Below are 20,731 nucleotides of genomic sequence, written 5' to 3'. Positions count from 1 at the left end.
GTCAAAATATTTCCTACTACTTTGTGCAATTGTATCTCAGTCTCATCAAAAGCCCTGAAATGTATTGTCAAAACTCCATCATGGAAAAGACATTTTTTGAAAACCTCCTCTCACATAACAAATAGCGCCAGCTTCTATTTTGGGGGTGCCGTTCTCTGCTTTTCCCACTTCTCCTGAAGCCCTTCTTCTCAGATACTCCCCACCACATGATACCGATTTAGCTGCTCAAGATACCACTTCACACCAGATGGCTCTTCCCAACTGCTCTGCTTTTATAAGCCATTTGTTTTGATTGCAAACATGCTGGAAGGCGGTCCTGCTTTCTCCCTTTCCCAGAGCGTTTCACTCTCCTGTTCCAAAATTTGACAAAATTACAAGGACTTGCAAGTTAAACGCATGAAGTCATTGATCTCAGAATATTGACTCTCTTTTTCTTGATGTGCCTTATTCTGTCTGACAGAACAGAACCAAGAATGTGTGTTTTTGGTGAAGCTGCCAAGTTGACCTTGGGACTCCAGACCAGAGCTGACCTCCTAATGGGCCTCTCCATGTAAAGAAAAAGCTGTGACCTAATGCAAGTTTTCTTCAACATTTTTCACTCGTGGCCTCTTTCTTCGATATTTTTGTGTTATTCCAAGTATAGGGTAAAGGTTTTCCCCTGACAATAAGTCCAATCATGTCCAACTCTGGGGGTTGGTGCTCATCTCCATTTCTAAGCCTCAGAACCGGCGTTGTCCGAAGACACCTCCAAGGTCATGTGGCCGGCATGACTGCATGGAGCGCCATTACCTTCCTATCGGAGCAGTACCTATTGATCTCACATTTGCATGCTTTTGAACTGCTAGGTTGGCAGAAGCTGTGGCTAACAGCAGGAGCTCCCTGGATTCGAAATGCCAACCTTTCAGTCAGCAAGTTCAGCAGCTCAGCAGTTTAACCCGCTACACCAGGGGTCCTCAAACTTTTAAAGCAGAGGGCCGGTCCACAATCCTTCAGACTGTTGAGGGGCCAAATTATCATTTGGGAAAAAAAAACTAACAAATTCCTATGCACACTGCACATATGTTATTTGTAGTGCAAAACAACAACAATAACAATGAAAGAACAATACAATATTTAAAAATGAAAATAATTTTAACCAACATAAACCTATCAGGATTTCAATAGGAAGTGTGGGCCTGCTTCTGGCCAATGAGATAGTCAGGTTAATTAGGATTGTTGTTGTTGTGTGTCTTCAAGTCATTTCAGACTTTAGGCGAGCTTAAGTCCAAAATTATTTATTTATTCATTTACTACATTTATTTACTACATTTATATCCCACCCTTCTCACCCTGAAGAGAACTCAGAGCAGCTGTATGTACATACAGTATATTATATTATTAGCATAGCACAATATTAACATTATATATTACTATATTGAACTATACCACTATACTGTAATATTATATGTAATATATAACATATAATTAATATTATATGGTATTATTATTAGTATTATATTGTATAAAATGATAATATTATTATCAATATCATATGTATATACAATATATTATATTATTAAAATGGATATAAAAATATTATATTATAAATGAGGGCGGGGCCCAGGTAAATGACCTTGGAGAGCCGTATCTGGCCCCCGGGCCTTAGTTTGGGGGACCCCTGCGCTACACCATCGGGAGCTTTTATTCATAGTATTCCTTAAATCAAAGCTGGCTTCATGTCAAATAAAAAGAAATCCAAATTTTTCAATACTATATTTTAAAACAGATTCAGCACAAAAGGACTCAACCCTAAAATGCCCCACTAACAGGGAAGCCACCAGTGGCCACTGATGCCACTCACTTTGGGTTCTATTTGCAGTTAGGAAGTTGGGCTATACATCCAACAAATGCACAACTGAACAAATAAGTCAACTTCGCTTACATTTAACTTCATTCTGTCACATTATTAGGGAAATCTGCTGGCATGGATGTCATCAGAAAGGGCGGTTTATGCACATGATGTGGGAATGTGAACATGTACAATATTTTTGGCAGACTATACAAAATGAGTCAAATCAAATACTAGGAAATGAGTGGGTCATAACAAAGGAAATAGCGGTATTAGGGAAAAGAGTGGAAATGGGAAATAAAAGGGAAATAAAAGAAGCAATAATTGAATGTGCACAAGCAGTAATAGTATTAGGGTGGAAAGATAAATCAAAATGGACAGTAAATAAATGGTACCAATATATGGTGGAGCAAATGGAATTTGAAATTATGAATGTGAAACTAAATGTTGTAAAAACTAATGAAAATAGAACAAGAGAAATGGAAGAAAGATGGACAATGGTAAAGAACTATATCATGAATCAATCTGGAGATCAAGCCATAAGAAATAAGATACAAATGTTATATAGTATATAGGTTGGAAATGGATTAAGATAAAAATATAAAAATTGTCTCATAAAGAAATGAATATGTAAAAAGAAAACAATCCTCGTGTTGGTGGTGGGAATTGTAAATGTTTTGTATGTCTACGGTATGTATTTTTTGTGTTTTAAAAAATAAAAATTTATTTAAAAAAAAAAAACATTATTAGGGAAATCTTCCTCTCCAGTTTTTGAGATTCTTCCAAGACCCATCAAGTCTTTTTTTGTTTTGTTATTGTTTTGCTTTCTTCCCCTCCCCTTTCAAAAAATGGGTATTTCCCCCCTAAATTAATATTTCTTTTAATACCACCCTCTTCTTCACTACCTCCCACTCACTCAACTCCCAGAACCTTCCGTGTCTTTATCCTTTACACATTTACATTCCTGCCTCTTGAGTCTGTCCAAACAAGAAGTGAAGCCAGTTTGTGTGGGAGCGATCCATAGAAACAAGGACTAATTAAACAAGAGGACCTGGCCTGAGTGGGAGGGGTGTCAAAAAGCAGGATATGAGTTGTTGAGGCAGGAATCAACACTCAGAACATGCTGCAAGTTATTCAGCATCAATCAAGTGGCAGACCATAAATGGGGAAGGGTTTGCTGGAAACATTGCATTTTGCACCCCTCAAGGCACCAGACCCCATCTGATCCTGGAAGCCAAGCAGGGTGCGTCCTGGTTAGTACTTAAATGAGAGACCTCCACTGAATACCAAGATAACATCTGATAGAAGAACTTAGTCTACCTCTCCATTTTGAAAAGGATTTCTGAGAGTGTTGAGCAAGTGATGCACACCGCCCATCACCTTCAGACAAATGGACAAACTGACAGGGTTAATCATATATTGGAACAGTACTTTCAGTGCTATGTACTGTATATATTCATGTCTAAAATTTTAGTTAAAAAAATCAGCCCTGCAAAGCTGAGTGGACCTATCCACTGGCCAATGTAAATACTGTATATTCACAAAGAAAATATGTCCAAATAGCATATAGTATTATTAAAGTTTCCCATACAAAGCTCAATTTGGCAGTACCAGACAAAATGAAAAGGAGCAACAGCTCTAACACAAAAGTTATCCAAGTCTGATATTGGTTCCAATGTACAGTAGAGTCTCACTTATCCAAGCTAAACAGGCCGGCAGAAGCTTGGATAAGCGAATATCTTGGATAATAAGGAGGGATTAAGGAAAAACCTATTAAACATCAAATTAGCTTATGATTTTACAAATTAAGCACCAAAACATCATGTAATACAACAAATTTGACAGAAAAAGTAGTTCAATATGCAGTAATGTTATGTTGTAATTACTGTATTTACGAATTTAGCACCAAAATATCACGATATATTGAAAACATTGACTACAAAAATGGCTTGGATTATCCAGAAGCTTGGATAAGCGAGACTCTACTATATATAGGTTCCAATGTATACCCTGTTTCCCCTAAAATAAGATCTCTCCAGAAAATAAGATCTAGTAGAGGTTTTTGCTGAATTGCTAAATATAAGGCCTCCCCAAAAGTAAGACCTAGCAAAGTTTTTGTTTGGAAGCATGCCCAACGAACAGAACACCAGAGCATGCAGGATCGGTAAATGTAGAGTGTTGTACATGGAAATAATGGAAGTAACAAGAAATTCTTGATAGGATTCATACTTTGGTTATGCTGGTTTGTGATGACAACTATTGTACAATATATAATAAATGTTCATTTTTTTGTTCAACAATAAATGTGAATCCTTCTTCATGGAAAAATAAGACATCCCCTGAAAATAAGACCTAGAGCATCTTTGGGAGCAAAAATTAATATAAGACACTTTCTTATTTTCGGGGAAACACAGTATAGGCTTCAGGGATACAAAGTCAATGAAAATATCTTCCAAACAAAGTAAACAGATGGTTGATCATGTTGCTGTATATTGGAATGAAGAAAATAATTATTTTCATTGACTTTGTATCCCTGAAGCCTATATACATTGGAACCAATATCAGACTTGGATAACTTTTGTGTTAGAGCTGTTGCTCCTTTGTCTGGTACTGCCAAATTGAGCTTTGTACGGGGAACTTTAATAATACTATATGCTATCTGGACATATTTTCTTTGTGCATAGACCATCTTGTGTTTGTGTAGATACAAGTATTCTGGGATTTTGTATAGTAATGTAAATACTGTACCTTAACTCTTTAAAAAGGGAATCACCCTTTTCTCTGAGTAGTCTGACTGGGCTCATCTAATGCCAGCTTTAAATTATGACAAAGAGGCTTATTAAAAGTATGGTAATGAGAATAGCGGCGCAAACTAGGACTTGAAATTGGGACACACGGTATATGTGTCCATCAATTCTTAAATGCATCAACAACCTTCAAGAAAACTTGCTCCAAAATATGTGAGACTTGTGAATGAGGTCATTGCCGAACTAATTTTACCCAAAATATATTTTTACACACATTCTGTATTTTATTCCAGTCTGCTGAAACCAGCAGCTTGAATGAACTCTCGTAGCATCAGGAAAAACCTGCACCATCACTGTAATGACTGACAGAGACATTTTAAAGTGTCCGAAATATTGGGCTCTTAATATTTTGTGAAGTGGAAACTTTTCCCTCTGGATGGGAACTAAAAATGTATTGGCTCCTGTGTTCACAAGACCACAACGAAAAAATGCTAAAGAAGACTCTCAAGTGTATAGATAAAGTATTGAATAGTGATGTCAGGATTATCGATTCCATGCAGTTTATGATTTCTGTTTGTTGTTGGGAAAACTGGACAGTAAAGGAAACTGTTGGTAAGCGAACTGACTCATTTTAATAATGTTTTAATCTCACTTCTGTATATTTTAACTCTATGTTACTATGATTTTCTTAGAGTCCCAAATCTAGAAGAAAGGTGGGATATAAATAAAGGAACAGATCTGAAACATGGTGCTGGGGAAAAGTTGTACGAATAGCATGAACTGCCAAAAACCTAGAGCAAATCAACTCTCCCTAGAAATGGAATTACCACAACTGAAACTATTGGATTTGGTTACATCATGAGATGCATTGACTCATTAGAAAAGACTATAATGTTTCGTAAAGTGGGAGGCAGTATGAAAAGAGAAAGGCTTCACCACAGGTGGATAGACTGAGTCAACAAAGCCACCGCCTTAAGTTGGCAAGAGCTCAGAAGGGCTGGAATAACAAGGTCTCTTGGAGGTCTCTCATTCATAAGGTCATCATAAGTTGAAGCTGATCTGATTACAATCAGCAACATGAACAACAAAAAACAAGATAAAAACATGCATCCAATCTGTGCAAAATACAACACACTTCTGCTACACTCCATAGTAGAAGTATAACTTCAAGAAATGACAACCGACATGCATTGCAACGCACAGGTCCAAACTGCATAGCTAACTCAGTTAAAAAAAAAACCTTACCATGCAGAAAAGTCCCCCATTGCATTCCCCAAGGGCACATCTTAATTCCTCCAAATTAACTTTAATGGTGTCCTTCAATGCAGCTGCAACAATCCATGCCACTCAAAATGTGATTAAACACCTATTATGTCCAGGGTGTTGATGAGAACTGGCTTCAAGCCCAGATTTTTCTTGCAGAATTAACAGAAATGTCATTAGGGTGTCAAAATGGAGATTCAGGGAAAAGAAGTAAACTCAAAGATTTAATCTGATACACCAGGAGCAGGAACTGTTGGAAGTTGAAAGAGATGGATGCTAGCTAAATGTAAGCGCACAAATCTGACCAAGAGGAAGAAATGAAATAAAGCTTCATTTTAAACAGTCACCTTCACTGTATGAACATCCTAAAGATGCTGACTGATGGCTTAATGCAGTGATGGCCAACCTATGACACGCGTGTCAGCACTGACACGCCTAGCCATTTTTGCTGACACGCTGCTGCATTCAGATTGATTGGATGACTATGTCTTTTGTGGCCAAATTTGGTGTGATTTGGTCCAGTGGTTTTGTTGCTTACTCCATGGGAATTATGCACATTACATTTATACACACACACACACACACACACACACACACACACACACACACACACACATATATTATATTATCATATTATTACTATTATATTATTATTATATTATTCATTATTCATGACTACATTGAAATTAGAATAGAGAGAAATCAGCGTGGAAACTGCAAGAGGTACCATAGATTGTTGTACATGGAAATAATGGTAGTAAATAGTTTTTGATTTATTGAATACAGTTATATATTACGATTATATATTTTTGTTATTTAAACTACACATATTGCAAAATGATGGTTTTTTTCTCGAAGTGACACACCACCCAAGTCATGCTAGGTTTTTTGGTGAATTTTGACACACCAAGCGCAAAAGGTTGCCCATCATTGGCTTCATGTGTAGTCTACACTTACCCAGATTTTTGTGTGTCAGGAGTGACTTGAGAAACTGAAAGTTGCTTCTGGTGTGACAGAACTGGCCATTTGCAAGGCAATTGCCCAGGGGACGCATGGATGTTTGATGTTTTACCATCCTGTGGGAGGCTTCTCTCATATCCCGCATGGGAAGCTAGAGCTGACAGACGGGAGCTCACCCCACATTGGGGTCACCAGAGGCTTGCTGCCAATGCCACATTTCTGGTCACATGGTTGGGTACTCTGATGTGACATCACTAGAAATGTGACAGCAGCAACTTACATACAAATTACACTCGATGGAGTGTCACCTTGTTGGGGTGGGGGGCTTGCATGTTTCAATGAACCTGTGCTCTAACTGGAGGTCAGTTGTGACCAGCAGTGCTGCAGAATTCAAAGAGGCACAAATGGAAGGCTTAAGGGAGAAAAGTACCAAGAGGAAGGTGTGTCAAGCCAACCCTGACCAGGACTGCCTTCTGTCTGGAAACTGTTGTCTTCACTGCGAAAGAACATGCGGGCCAAGAATAGGTCTCCACAGCCACCTATGCATCTAGGGGGTGCTTTGAATGCGATTTCCTGCTTCTTGGCAGGGGGTTGGTCTGGATGGCCCATGAGGTCTCTTCCAACTCTACGATTCTATGATTCTATGCATCTACCGCCAAGACACTATACTTGGAGGACCATGATCCTCTGGCTATGAGGGATCGCCTAAGTAAGTAGGTAAAATACATATAAACTGAATTTAAGAACAAACCTACAGAACCTATCTTGTTCATAACTTGGGGACTGCCTGTAGTCCCATTTTTTTTTTGTTTTTGTAGCAAAAATTGTGAAACTGCTTTTAAAATTTCTAGAACAGTGGAACCTTTCCATTGCAGGAAGGCAGGGCTATAAGGGCATGTTGGAGAAGTGTGGTTGCAAAACCATGGATTGTCATATCAGCACAATTGCACAGATAAAGTGAGATGCAATATCCCATATATACACTATTAATGAAGGAGCCCCGGTGGCGAAGTGCGTTAAAGCGCTGAGCTGCAAACCGAAAGGTGCCAGGTTCAAATCCCGGGAGCAGCGTGAGAGGCCACTGTTAGCTCCAGCTCCTGCCAACCTAGCAGTTTGAAAACATGCCAATGTGAGTAGATCAATAGGTGCCGCTCCGGTGGGAAGGTAATGGCGCTCCATGCAGTCATGCCGGCTACATGACGTTGGAGGTGTCTACGGACAACGCCGGCTCTTCGGCTTAGAAATGGAGATGAGCACCAACCCCCACAGTCAGACATGTCTTGACTTAACATCAGGGGAAACCTTTACCTTTTTTACACTATTAATGACTATGCAACTGCTATGGAATAACGGCTTCTTGTAATAAAATTCTAGTCATTATCAGTGCTTTCCTGTTTTTCATAAATACAAACAGACTTCTGTACACTTCTGGTTCTGGAATTTTTTGGCAGTCTATACAGCTCTCAAGGATTACAGGAGAAGAAACTTGGTTCCTGCAGCCATCAGAGTTGCCTGCTAGTAATTTAAATTCTCACACAAGCAAAAAATACATTTAAAAAAATTTACAGAAACGTTTTGGCCACTAGAGGATGCTATAGTCCTTTCCTACAATGGATGGAAAACTTTTCATGAATTGAGTCTTTACTGTATATGCAGAACATACAGTAGAGTCTCACTTATCCAAGCCTTGCTTATCCAACGTTCTGGATTATCCAAAGCATTTTTGTAGTCAATGTTTTCAATATATCGTGATATTTTGGTGCTAAATTCATAAATACAGTAATTACTACATACTATTACTGCGCATTGAACTACTTTTTCTGCCAAATTTGTTGTCTAACATGATGTTTTGGTGCTTCATTTGTAAAATCATAACCTAATTTGATGTTGAATAGGCTTTTCCTTAAGCCCTCCTTATTATCCAACATATTTGCTTATCCAACATTCTGCCAGCCCGTTTATGTTGAATAAGTGAGATTCTATAATAATCTCACTTATAATAATATAAATACTGTAAATAAATAAATAAATAAATTCTACTGTACTTGAAAAGAAGGACTAGGCTCCAAGAAAGCAGGTATGAGATTAACCAACAATGTGAGATAAGCAGATGACACCAAACTACTTGCAGAAAACAGCAAAGACCTGGGACAACTTCTTATGAAAGTTGAGGAGGAAAATGCAAAAGCAGGGTTACAGTTGAATACTAAAGGGGGAAAAATAATGACACAGAAGACATATATAATTTTAGAATGGGTAACAAAGACACCAGAATTGTTAAAATTTCCTAGACGTAAGCAGCTGAGGGGGAAAAGGAAGGGACCTGAGGCTGTTAGGAATTGTGGAAGTTGGAGTCCAAAACACCTGGAGGGCCAAAGTTTGCCCATGTCTGCTCTGGAGTGTCTTGCAGTTTGTTTTTGCCTTCCTCTGAGGCTGAGAGAGCGTGACTTGCCCAAGTCCATCCAGTGGGTTTCCAGAGCCTGGTCTATAGCCATAGTCAAGCACTCAAACCACTCCCCCACACTGGATACCTATATATTAGATCAGGGGTCCCCAAACTAAGGCCGGATGCGGCCCTCCAAGGTCATTTACCTGGCCCCTGCCCTTATTTATAATATAAATTTTTTATATCAGTTTTAATAATATAATATATTGTATATACTTATGATATTGATAATAATATTATCATTTTATACAATATAATACTAATTATAATACCATATAATAATATTTCTTATATGTTATATATTACATATAATATTACAGTATAGTGGTATAGTTCAATATAGTAATATATAATGCTAATATTGTGTTATGCTAATAATATAATATATTGTATGTACATACAGCTGCTCTGAGTTCCCTTCGGGGTGAGAAGGGTGGGATATAAATGTAGTAAATAAACGTAGTAAATGAATAAATAAATAATTTTAGACTTAGACTCACCCTGAGTCTGAAATGACTTGAAGGCACACAACAACAACAACAATCCTAATTAACCTGACTATCTCATTGGCCAGAAGAAGGCCCACACTTCCTATTGAAAGCCTGATAGGTTTATGTTGGTTAAAATTGTTTTCATTTTTAAATATTGTATTTTTCTTTCGTTGTCATTGTTGTTGTTTTGCACTACAAATAAGATATGTGCAGTGTGCATAGGAATTTGTTCGGGTTTTTTTCCAAATGATAATTCGGCCCCTCAACAGGCTGAAGGATTGTGGACCGGCCCTCTTCTTTAAAAGTTTGAGGACCCCTGTATTAGATACTTGTCTCTTAATATTTATTTCATTATAAGTAAAGGTAAAGGTTTCTCCTGACACTAAGTCTAGTTGTGTCCGACTCTGGGGGTTGGTCCACATTTCCATTTCTATACGGCATAACTGCATGCAGCACTGTTACCTTCCCACTGGAGTGGTACCTATTGATTTACTCACATTTGCATGTTTTCAAACGACTAGGTTGGCAGACGCTGGGCCTAACACTGGGAGCTCACCCTGTTTTCCGGATTCGAACTGCCAACCTTTTGGTCAGCAAATTCATTAGCTCAATGGTTAAACCCAGAGCGCCATAGGGGGCCCTTCATTATAATTAGATATTTTTATAGTGCTTTTATTATGAGGATCAAAGTACTTCACAAAATATTATTTTATGGTTCTGTGAAGTTTCTGATCTGAATCAGAATCACTTTGCAGCTCCTAGGCAAATGTAGGCAACAGTTATGATATCTTTGAAAAGTAAAGGCAGGAAATGCTCTTACAATACACTTGTTTTGTGTGGTTTAATCTTAAATATGATCAGGAGCGGGTCTTCAATATGGAATATCCAGTAGGGAATGCAGTCCACATTGCAATCACAGGACTGAGGCTGGATCTACATTGCCATACCATCCAAATTATCAACATAGATAATCCAGATTATTTACTTTATTTATTTACAGTATTTATATTCCGCCCTTCTCATCCCGAAGGGGACTCAGGGCGGATCACATTATACACACATAGGGCAAACATTCAATGCCCATAAACACATCAAACAGAGATCGAGACAGACAGACACAGAGGCAATTTAACCTTCTCCTGAGGGGATGTTCGATTCTGGCCACAGGCGGGAGCAGCTGCTTCATCATCCACTCTGACGGCACTTCCTCATTCCAGGTCGTAAATTAGTAAAACTTGCCTCCCCACTTTTTTAATAAGTGGTACCTTATTTCCTACTTGATAGATGCAATTATCTTTCGGGTTGCTAGGTCAGCAACGAGCAGGGGCTATTTTTTATTTTTAATTGACGGGTGCTCACCCCGCCACAGGCTGGCCTCGAACTCATGACCTCATGGTCAGAGTGATTTATTGCAGCTGCTCAACAGCCTGCACCACAGCCCGGCTCCTTGATTATATGAGTCTACACTGTAGAAGGGGTCTTAGCCTTTTTTGATGGGTTATCACACAACTAGGGCTAGAGATGAAGATTACAGGTCACTTGAGAAAACTATCAACTATGATCTTTCATTAAGTTCCTGAAATATCAACAGAGCAAAGATTTACTGAGTTAACCTCACTACATAATGATTAATAGGAAATGTGTTTGGATATTCTCCTTACCTGTCACATGAAGGGTTATCTGGCAGTTGTGTTGCCCTAATTCATTGGAGGATACACACTGATATGTCCCAGCGAACGCAAGCGAAACATTTCTCAGGATTAGAGACCCTGTTCGGTCATCTGTGGGAAGGAATGATGAACAGAATGACTTCAAACATGTACCTCCTGCTCTTGGTAAAACAGTTAGGCAGAGCTTGAGAAGATCAGACATGTATCTACAAAGTGAACATATGGAACGAAGCACAGCCTAGACATTCCAAAGTGTTCCTCGGTTTCACATTTCTGCAAAATGGGGGCCAAGAGGACAGGGAAAGAACGTGCCATAACAACCAATTAAGGCTCACATGAAATGCAATATCCCGTGTTCCAGATGGAATACACAGAAATGAGGTGGAAAGCGGAGCCATTTTGAGAAAGCAGTTTCCGCAAAATAGAAGAGAGTGTTTACCAAAATGCACATACTAAGATACAAGCACATGAAACAGCATCTGCTGGGGTTTGTTTCCAGGACCCCCAATGCACACCAAAATCCACGGATGGTCATGTCCCCTTATAAGCAACGGCATAGTAAAATGGTGTGCCTTATACAGAAAAGCAAAAACATCGTTTGCTTTTTAGAATTTTTTAATTGTTGGAATACTTTCAAGTTGTAGATGGATTTAGAATCCAATGATACAGCGAGCAAAGTGCCTATAATAATGATAATAATCATAACTTTATTTTTATACCCCGCCCCATCTCCCCAAAGGGACTCGGGGCGGCTTACATGGGGCCTTGCCCGATACAACAATGTAATAACAACAACAAAACAATAAAACAAATATCCCAACAATAAAAACATCAGCATCAATAAAACAATAAAACAGTCATTAAAATCAACATACAGCATAAAATGTTAAAAACAAGAGACTAATACACAGATCTAGGGCAAAGTGCAGAATATTCCAAAATGGGGAGAGGTAGTTTCACAGCTAAAATGGACAATAAAGTGCAATGTAATAATGGCAAAGCATCAACGATGGAGCTATTGTAGAATGGGCAGATAAATCAAACCCATAACAATTAATCATCAAAGGCCTTTTGGAAAAGCCAGGTTTTTAGGCTCTTCTGGAAGGAGAGGAGGGTAGGAAATGTTGTATGAACTTTAAAGAAATCTAACACAGAAACAGGACAAAACAAACATCAGGATAGGAAAATGAGAAACTGAAAAAAACAAAAGGGATGTGTTTGCACTCCTAATTGAATGCAGAAAATGACTCCCACTTTATTGTCAATTCACATAAGTAGAATCACGTAAAGTTGCCATTAGCTGGGGAAAGCCAGCCTCCAAAACAATTGGCAAGGAGAAAAATGGCACCAACGGAACAGGTTTTTAAAAATAGATTGGCATGATTTTTTATATTAATTGTGAGTCCAAACAAAGCATCAATCCACCTACTTTGTACCATGTTGGAAACTGGTACAGCAACCTTGGAATCCAGGAGAGTCCAGGAGTAAACAGGGGCAGGGACACCTTCGGAAGAGTTGCAAGTCAGCTTTACGTCCGAACCCACGGAAGCTGAGGTGGTCCCTTGGCAAACTGGAGCAGAGGGAGGCACTGAAAGAGATAAGCAGAATTCAGAAGTCTGGACCAAAATGCATGGATGGTATCAATTGTCTTTTTTAAAAAAATATTTTTATTGATATTATCTTATATTTCATGTTGTGAGTATATTGCACAATTAATGCAAACATTCATACCTACACATCATTTATCTCTTATCACATTTCTCCATCCTCTTCCCTTCTATATTATCTACTCACATATCTAATATATCATCATTATGTTCATTCTTTTTTCCTCTTCCCTCCCCCTCCCCTCTCCCACGCCCCTCCCCTCCCCCCACCCCTACCCCTTACCACAATTCCATTAGAAATTTAACTCCATCAATGAGCAAAACTTTTCCCATTTCTGTACAATAGTTACATTGGCTTCGCCTCTGTTTATCTAATCTGAATATATTATCCATTTCTCTTTAATTTTCCTCATTTTATCTTCCTTCTTATCCTCAGAGGTTACATTTGCAATAATTTCTGATTGGACCTGGTCAAACAAATAGTTATTCAAATTCACCATATTCCACTTTTTTCATCTTTCCAGCCCCAAGCTATTACTGCTTTCCCTGCAAGAATCATAGCTTTGAGTAGATCTTGGTGTTTTACATTAATCTTATTGTTCCCTAATATCCCCATCAACATTAATTCCATGTTTACTTGGAGTGATATTCTGAATAATTCCTTTATTTTCCCCGTTATTTTTTCCCAAAATGTTTTTACCCTTGGACATTCCCTCCACATGTGGGCGTACCATCCCTTGCCTACTCCACAATGCCAACATGTTGAATTTTTATCGATCATATTTGCTAACTGTGCTGGGGTGCGTAATTCCATATGAATTTCCTTTCCATTTCTTTGTACTTCTCGATGTTAATTTTTGTGGCCTCTCTTTTTAAGTTCTCTGTTGTTTGTCTTGGATGGTATCAATTGTCTATCCGAAAGGAGAAGTGCCATAGTTCCTAGAGTTATTACTTCTTCCCTTTTTGTGCTCTTTGCATTTCTCAGCCTTTGAGTCAAGAGGATCTCTGTATCCTTGGACAACTTAGCCACATTGTGGGCAAAAAATTCATTTTAAGTGGGTTCCCTTCTATCAGTAACACGTGAAATATTTCTCTGGTTGCTTAACTTAAAGCAGGTGGGGATAAGTCAATTATTTTAATTATCTGTAATTCCTCAATATGATACTGAGTCCAAAGGCATTGTGAGAAATTGAAAAAGTAAATGAGCCCTCTCATCTCGGGTTGCTTGGAATACTGGAGCCAACAAAGAACTCCGGATGTCCATTGGAGGTATAAGCACAGTCGGCCTTGCCAGATAACCTCGGTGGGTGCCCCAAGATGCCAGCTGCTAAAGCCATGCAATTTCCAAATGCCTTGATTTGGCAGGGACAGTCCTGATTTATACTCTTATCCCACTCTTTCAGCTTCTTTTAAAATTTCAGTTTCTTTCCTTTCCCCACTTTTCTCAACATATTTCGATTGCGGCAAACAGAGTTCTGAGTCCAAAGTAGTATGTGTTCAATTTACTCAGCAGGTGGAGGAAAGCAACAAGGTGATAATTTTCCCAGTTGTAGTTGTTTATTCAGTACTTAGACCATAAGTCTTGAACATACAGGACAAACAAATAAATACATAAAAACCAGATTATTATATACCATACAAAATACATCATTAAAATCTATATATATAAAAGGGTAATGAAATTTCGGCCTAGGACAAAACTGCACATCCCAGAAACACTAAAATTGGCAGCACAACCCATCATCCATGCCTCTGCGTTCATACAACAAAAAGAAAAGAAAAATAAAGTCCTAATTAGAGGAAGAGGAATAATTGTTTTTATTCAATTGCTGCTAGTTAGAAGGGTAAGCTCCGCCCACTTGGTCTCCTAGCAACCCAATCAGCCCAGGGGACAGGCAGAGTTAGGCCTCACTTAGGCCTCTTCCACGCTGTCTATAAAATACAGATTGTCTGATTTTAACTGGATTATATGGCAGTATAGACTCAAGGCCCTTCCACACAGCTATATAACCCATTTATAATGGACTTAATGTAAGGTAAAACCTTTACCCTTTACCTTAACTACCACCAGTTCCTCAATACTTTATTTCCCATACCACCATACTTCGCCACAGCAACGCGTGGCTGGGCACAGCTAGTACTATATAAATCATTAAAATGCCACATAAATCAATGGCAAGATGCACCCTTAAAATACTATATGAGCTAGCTCTTGCATAGTTAAAAATCTTTTCTGAGACCATGTTGGATTACAGAGTAGGCCCCAGGATTTTGTTTTTTTTGGTTCAAAGTACAAAGAGCAGGAAAACGAATTATGGGATAAATCCTCAATTTCTGGGGCCCCACATTTTCCCAGTAGGCTCCAGCAAAAACAAACTGCTGCAGGTCTTTCTTGCCTGTATGTTTTCTGAAATGAAGGGTTTTGCATTCTGAGGACACAAGTTCTAGAGTTTGCTTTGCTTTGGACTACAAAAGCATGCCTTCTTCCTTCACCATTAAAATTAATCCTAGAATTAGAATGAAAATGGGGACTTACTTAAAACTGTGAGTTGGATAAGACCAGAGCTAGTTCCATAAAAGTCTGGAGGATTGTTCACGTCACAGATATAGGTGCCTGCATCCGATGCCCGGATATTCTTCAGTAGAATGGATGCATCTCCCAACGTGGGAGGGTCTTGAATCAGGCTGATCCGTTCAGACTGAGAGCCTGGTTTGTACAGCACATTGTTCGTGAAGAAGACCATCTGCAAAGAGAAGGAAGACTCGACTGGAAAGAGGTACCTCTTGGCATGGGACAGAGTTTGGAAAGGTTACTTTTTCAAATGCAACCCTAGCCTCATTCACCTGGCATGGGCCATGGAAGCAGTGGTCCCAAAAGGGAATATCTACCAGCTGGTCTGGTTGGATCTCTTTTGATCAGAGGTCCCCAAACGAAGGTCTGGAAGCCTCCAAAGTCCTTTCCCTGGTTCCTACCCTAGATGTTAGACTTAGTTTCACCCTGAAACAATCTAAAGACACACAACAGCAACAACAATCCTAATTTGACTATCTCATCAGCCAAAAACAGGCTTATACTTCCCACTGTAATACTGGTAAGTTTATGTTGATTAAAATTGATCTTCATTTTAAATATTTTAGTGTTCTTCCATGTTTTCTTGCACTACAAATAAGATATGTGCAGTGTGCATAAAAATATGTTTTTTTTTTCAGACTATAGTTCGGTACTCCAACAGTGAGTGACCATGAACCGGTTCTCTGCTTTAAAAGTTTCAGGACCCCTGCTTTAGTTGGTTGTCCAACAGAAAAGGACCATCTCCAGGATCTTCTGGGGTCCTCCAAAGGTTTCAACAGGTGACACAATTAGTCTGCATTTGGAGACAGGGACATAGAATGCTTCTCTGTTGCCTCTCCCACAGCTTTCCACTAGCCACTAAATAGTTATGCTGGGGGGTCTTCACAGACAACAGATGTTTTCATGGGGGAGGCAGTGAGCTCCATCCTCCATAACAACCAAAGAAAGATGGATGCTGATCTTACGCTGGTATGAGTTATCAACAGGTTACCACATGTATTTTGATGGCTGTTCTGTCACGTTCTGGGCCTGTAACTATTGTCTTTGTATAGGACGTATACTTTATGCCCAGTGGGAAGCCAGGGCGCCTCAAAGAGAGGTTCTTGAGGATTTTCCTGAAAAGGATAGTCATTTGAGTCTTTAATGAGATAACAAAGTCTTTATTATTGCAAATATAAGAAGAAAACCCGCTTATAACCTCTCCCAGGCTGTCTATTATATGGGCCTAGCTGATGTGGGACCCACTACTGATTCCAAATGCGTCTGGGTATCGAGTGGACCTACCAACCAAGGCTTGCAAATGTTTCAGCTGGGGTTCCGTGGATCTGTGGTGCTCTTCCCTCTCCGAGGTTTATTTGGAAACTTTAGGGCTGTTTCCCTCAGGAGCTGTGAGGCTGAGAGGCTGTGAGCTCTTAGCCAGAACCTTTGGGACCTTTCCCCTGGAATTTCTGTTTATGATTCCTCTGATGTTCTATATCCCCGGATGTTCTTGAGATCTGAAGCTTTTCTTCGGGACGAGCTGGTCTATGTCCTATAGCTTAGCTTCCTTAAGTGAGACTGACTTAAAAATGGCTCCTTCCCTCCCAGAGCCCTGAACAAGGGGCGGAACCAAACTTAATGATGATGGACAGGCGGCCTGCTCTATGATTGCAAACATTAGCAGAAAGAAAATTAAGTTGGAGCTTCTGGTACAGCCGTACCAGCACAATGGCAGAGATGAGGATTGAATCCGTCTATTCTCCATCATCAGCTTTTGTTGTGATTGTGAACCATGCTCCTTCTTAAGCCCCTTTACCTGTTTCCCGTGATCAGGAGATGTTGAGCCTGGGGCAAATCTCCATTCCAGCATGAAATTTTTGTCAACTGATGTTTTATAATGACATGGCAGCTCCACGTCAGAGCCAATCTGCTGCATCACTGGATCACTGGGAACCGTCACCTCCACACATGCTCCATTTGCTAAGGAGAAACATATAGGGGAAAGTTTACTACTTTGGGCATGGAGTACTGCCACATCCCTGGGTTGACACTTAGTATATCAAGAGTCTTCATGCAGCATCCACTCCAACTGTACCAATTTGGTAGAGATAGTTCCAATGAATTCTCTCTGTCTCTCCACTTTTTCAGCTGCTTTTAAAATATCCAGGTTTCTCTCCCTTCTTCTCACTTTCCCCCTTTTATTCTCAGTTGATTAATTGTTGCAAAATGAGTTCAGGATGCAAAAGTAGTTTGGACTAAAATAACTCAGCAAAAGGGAGAAGAAGGACAGCCTTCTGACAGTAAGCCCCAAGCAAAAGCAAACTGCTGCAGCCTCGATAGCTTATTTTATTTGTTTATTATTTGTTTTTTATTGCTGAGTTTTATATTGTTTGTTGCCTGGTCTTGGCCCCATGTAAGCCGCCCCGAGTCCCCTTGGGGTGATGGGGCAGGGTATAAAAATAAAGTTATTATTATTATTATTATTATTATTATTATTATTATTATTATTATTATGTGTTGTTCCTCGTTAATAACTTTTGACATCTTGATGACACTCTGATGAACATTGAAAACTTATAGTCCTTTATTCAGATGATTAATAATATCAATCAGTGGACTAAACACTGCTTGGTAATGCCACTAAACATTTTGCTCCATTTAGATATTTCCTGGATAAACTAGTTATATTAATTTTGGTAATTGTTTTAGAACTTTTTATAATTATGCCAATGTTATGAGATTTCTGAATTGAAGCGAAGCATATATACTGGCCTTTCATTGAGAAATTTAGAATTATGCTTTAACTGACATGGGAATACCATGTTCTATGGAAGCCTGGGATTTGTAGTTTAAGGAGGTATGTTTAGAATTCTCTCCCCAGAACTACAACCTCTGCTGCCTAAAAATAATATCATAGCAAAAGGGAATCAAGATGTGCTTCCTGACACAATGCTTAGGGGAATAGATAGATAGATAGATAGATAGATAGATAGATAGATAGATAGATAGATAGATAGATAGAGAGATATATATTGCCCACTCTGTAAACTTGGTGTCCCTATAATTGTAAATGTTAAGATACTCACCAAAGAACATGAAGAAGAGCAGCAAAGAGATGAGGAAAGGAACCAGGAGAGCCATTTTTCTCAAGGGAGGCTGGAGCCTGACTTCCACTGCAGCGGCTGAAATTCAACTGAAACTGGGCAAGGCTGCCCTTTATCTTGTACCTGAGCTCAAGCAAACACTGGAAGTGAAGTTCTGAATCACCCTGCAACAAATGGCTTCCTCTGATAGGAAATGATAGCCGTGGCTGGCATTCCTGATACTCAGAACAGGATCTGAAGACCTGGAAAGGTAAAAGGTAAAGGTTTTCCCCTAACATTAAATTAGTCATATCCGACTCTGGGGGTTGGTACTCTTCTCCACTTCTAAGCTGGAGAGCCGGCATTGTCCGTAGACGCCTCCAAGTTCATATGGCCGGCATGACTGCATGGAGCTCCGTTACCTTCCTGTCAGAGCGGTACCTATTGATTTTACTCACATTTGCATGTTTTCGAACTGCTAGGTTGGCAGAAGCTGGAGCTAACACTGGGTACATCCACAATGTCAAATTAATATAATTTGGCACCACTTTAACTGCCATGGCTCAATGCTATTGAATTGTCGGAGTCAGAGTTTTCCTTTTCTGCCAAATAGTGCTGGTGCCTCATCAAACTACAACTCCCATGAGCCCATACCATTGAGCCATAGCAGTTAAAGTGCAAAATCAAAGAGGGGGAGCCTCTCCAAGCTTCTGTGTTCTTCCTCATTAATATAGTTTGCCATCTTGACCACACTCTTTGTTCCAGTTTTCATCAGTGAAATGTGTATGAAAACCCATGCAAATCTCATCATAACATATGCCAACCTCTGTAAAGAAAAGGTTTTTTTTTAATTAATTATTAACATAGCTGGTAAAAACAATGAATTGTACTCCCCATATTCCACACCAGAACAAACAGCACGCCCCAGATAAGCCGAGCACAAGACTGGGGACACCTTAACTAAATAGTTTCCTAAAAGCCTTTTTTTTCTGCAGGCTAAACATGCCCAGTTCTTTAAGCCGCTCCTCATAGGGCTTGTTCTCCAGACCCTTGATCATTTTAATCACCCTCATCTGGACACATTCCAGCTTGTCAACATCTCCCTTAAGTCATGGTGCCCAGAATTGGACACAGTGTGATTCCAAGTGTGGTCTGACCAAGGCAGAATGAATGACAGAAGGGAGGGAAAGGAAAGGAAGAAAGATAAAGAAGTGGTGAAGGAAGGGAGGGAAGAGAAAAGGAGAGGAAAAGAAGGAAGAGAAAGGAAGGAAAGATAGTAAAGAGAAGGACAATGTATATAAGGGAAACAGAGGAATGAAGGAAAGAGCCACAAACAGAGCCTGCCCACCATTGGCAAAGCATTGCTATGGAGACATTGTAAGGTAGGCTTTCTCAAAGCTGGAGAAGGAAGAAAGTAGACAGGCAGTGGTTCCAACAGCACCCAGGCAACATCACGTATTTATGCTAGTGTTACTATGTAGAGGAGCCGGCAAGGTGACAGATGCTCAGCAGGACCAATGCACAATTGGAAATTACTTAGTGAATGCACAATGTGAATTGGAATGCTCTTGCCAGTATCCTGATATGCATCTTTGCAATGCACTAATAGTGGGATGATATATTTCAAATCTACTGGTTTCAAATTGCTTGGTTTCAAATTTATTTTTGGTTACATTTGTCTCTGTAATTAATGTTTTTATTTATGTTCCTTTCAATGTGTTTTGGCACAGTGGATTAAACTCTTGTGCCAGCTGAACTGCTGATCTGAAGGTTGGGTTGCTTACCTGAAGGTTGCTGGTTTGAATCCATGAGATGGGGTGAGCTCCCATCTATCAGCTCTAGCTTGCAGGGACATAAGAGAAGCCTCCCAGCAGGATGGTAACACATCCGAGTGTCCTCTGAGCAATGTCTCGTAGACAGCCAATTCTCTCACACCAGAAACAACTTGCTTTATGTTCTCAAGTCATTTCTGACATTGTGTTTTTTGCACAAAGGTCAGTGGAAAGGCAAAGCAAAGCCATTGCAAATTTAACAAAGTCATCTGAGTCATCCATACCTCACAACCTCTGAGGATGCTTGCCATAG

At 39.5% G+C, this 20,731-nt stretch overlaps 1 protein-coding gene across 1 annotated transcript; it reads right to left on the bottom strand.

The window, feature by feature from the left end:
* Positions 1 to 11,303: 11,303 nt before the first annotated feature.
* On the bottom strand, positions 11,304 to 15,883 carry vsig2 (V-set and immunoglobulin domain containing 2). The gene is made up of 4 exons (XM_062961241.1): positions 15,549 to 15,883; positions 12,700 to 12,993; positions 11,397 to 11,516; positions 11,304 to 11,311 (listed from the first exon to the last, which is right to left on the bottom strand). Exons 1-4 carry the CDS (start codon positions 15,754 to 15,756, stop codon positions 11,304 to 11,306), a joined length of 630 nt encoding a protein of 209 aa, XP_062817311.1. The 5' UTR covers positions 15,757 to 15,883.
* Positions 15,884 to 20,731: the final 4,848 nt, after the last annotated feature.

Source organism: Anolis carolinensis, unplaced genomic scaffold (assembly GCF_035594765.1).
Source record: "Anolis carolinensis isolate JA03-04 unplaced genomic scaffold, rAnoCar3.1.pri scaffold_8, whole genome shotgun sequence".
NCBI lineage: Eukaryota > Metazoa > Chordata > Lepidosauria > Squamata > Dactyloidae > Anolis > Anolis carolinensis.
Note: the sequence above shows the minus strand (reverse complement) of the source record. Positions and strands in the feature narration are given on the sequence as shown.

Coding starts and splice junctions, on each gene's coding strand:
- vsig2 (XM_062961241.1), bottom strand. CDS start 15,756: ATGGTCTTCTTCACGAACAATGTGCTGTACAAACCAGGCTCTCAGTCT. Junction 12,994..15,548: donor TATCCAACTCACAGTTTTAA/GTAAGTCCCCAT, acceptor TATCTCTTTCAG/TGCCTCCCTCTGCTCCAGTT. Junction 11,517..12,699: donor CTGGCTTTCCCCAGCTAATG/GCAACTTTACGT, acceptor TCCTTCCCACAG/ATGACCGAACAGGGTCTCTA.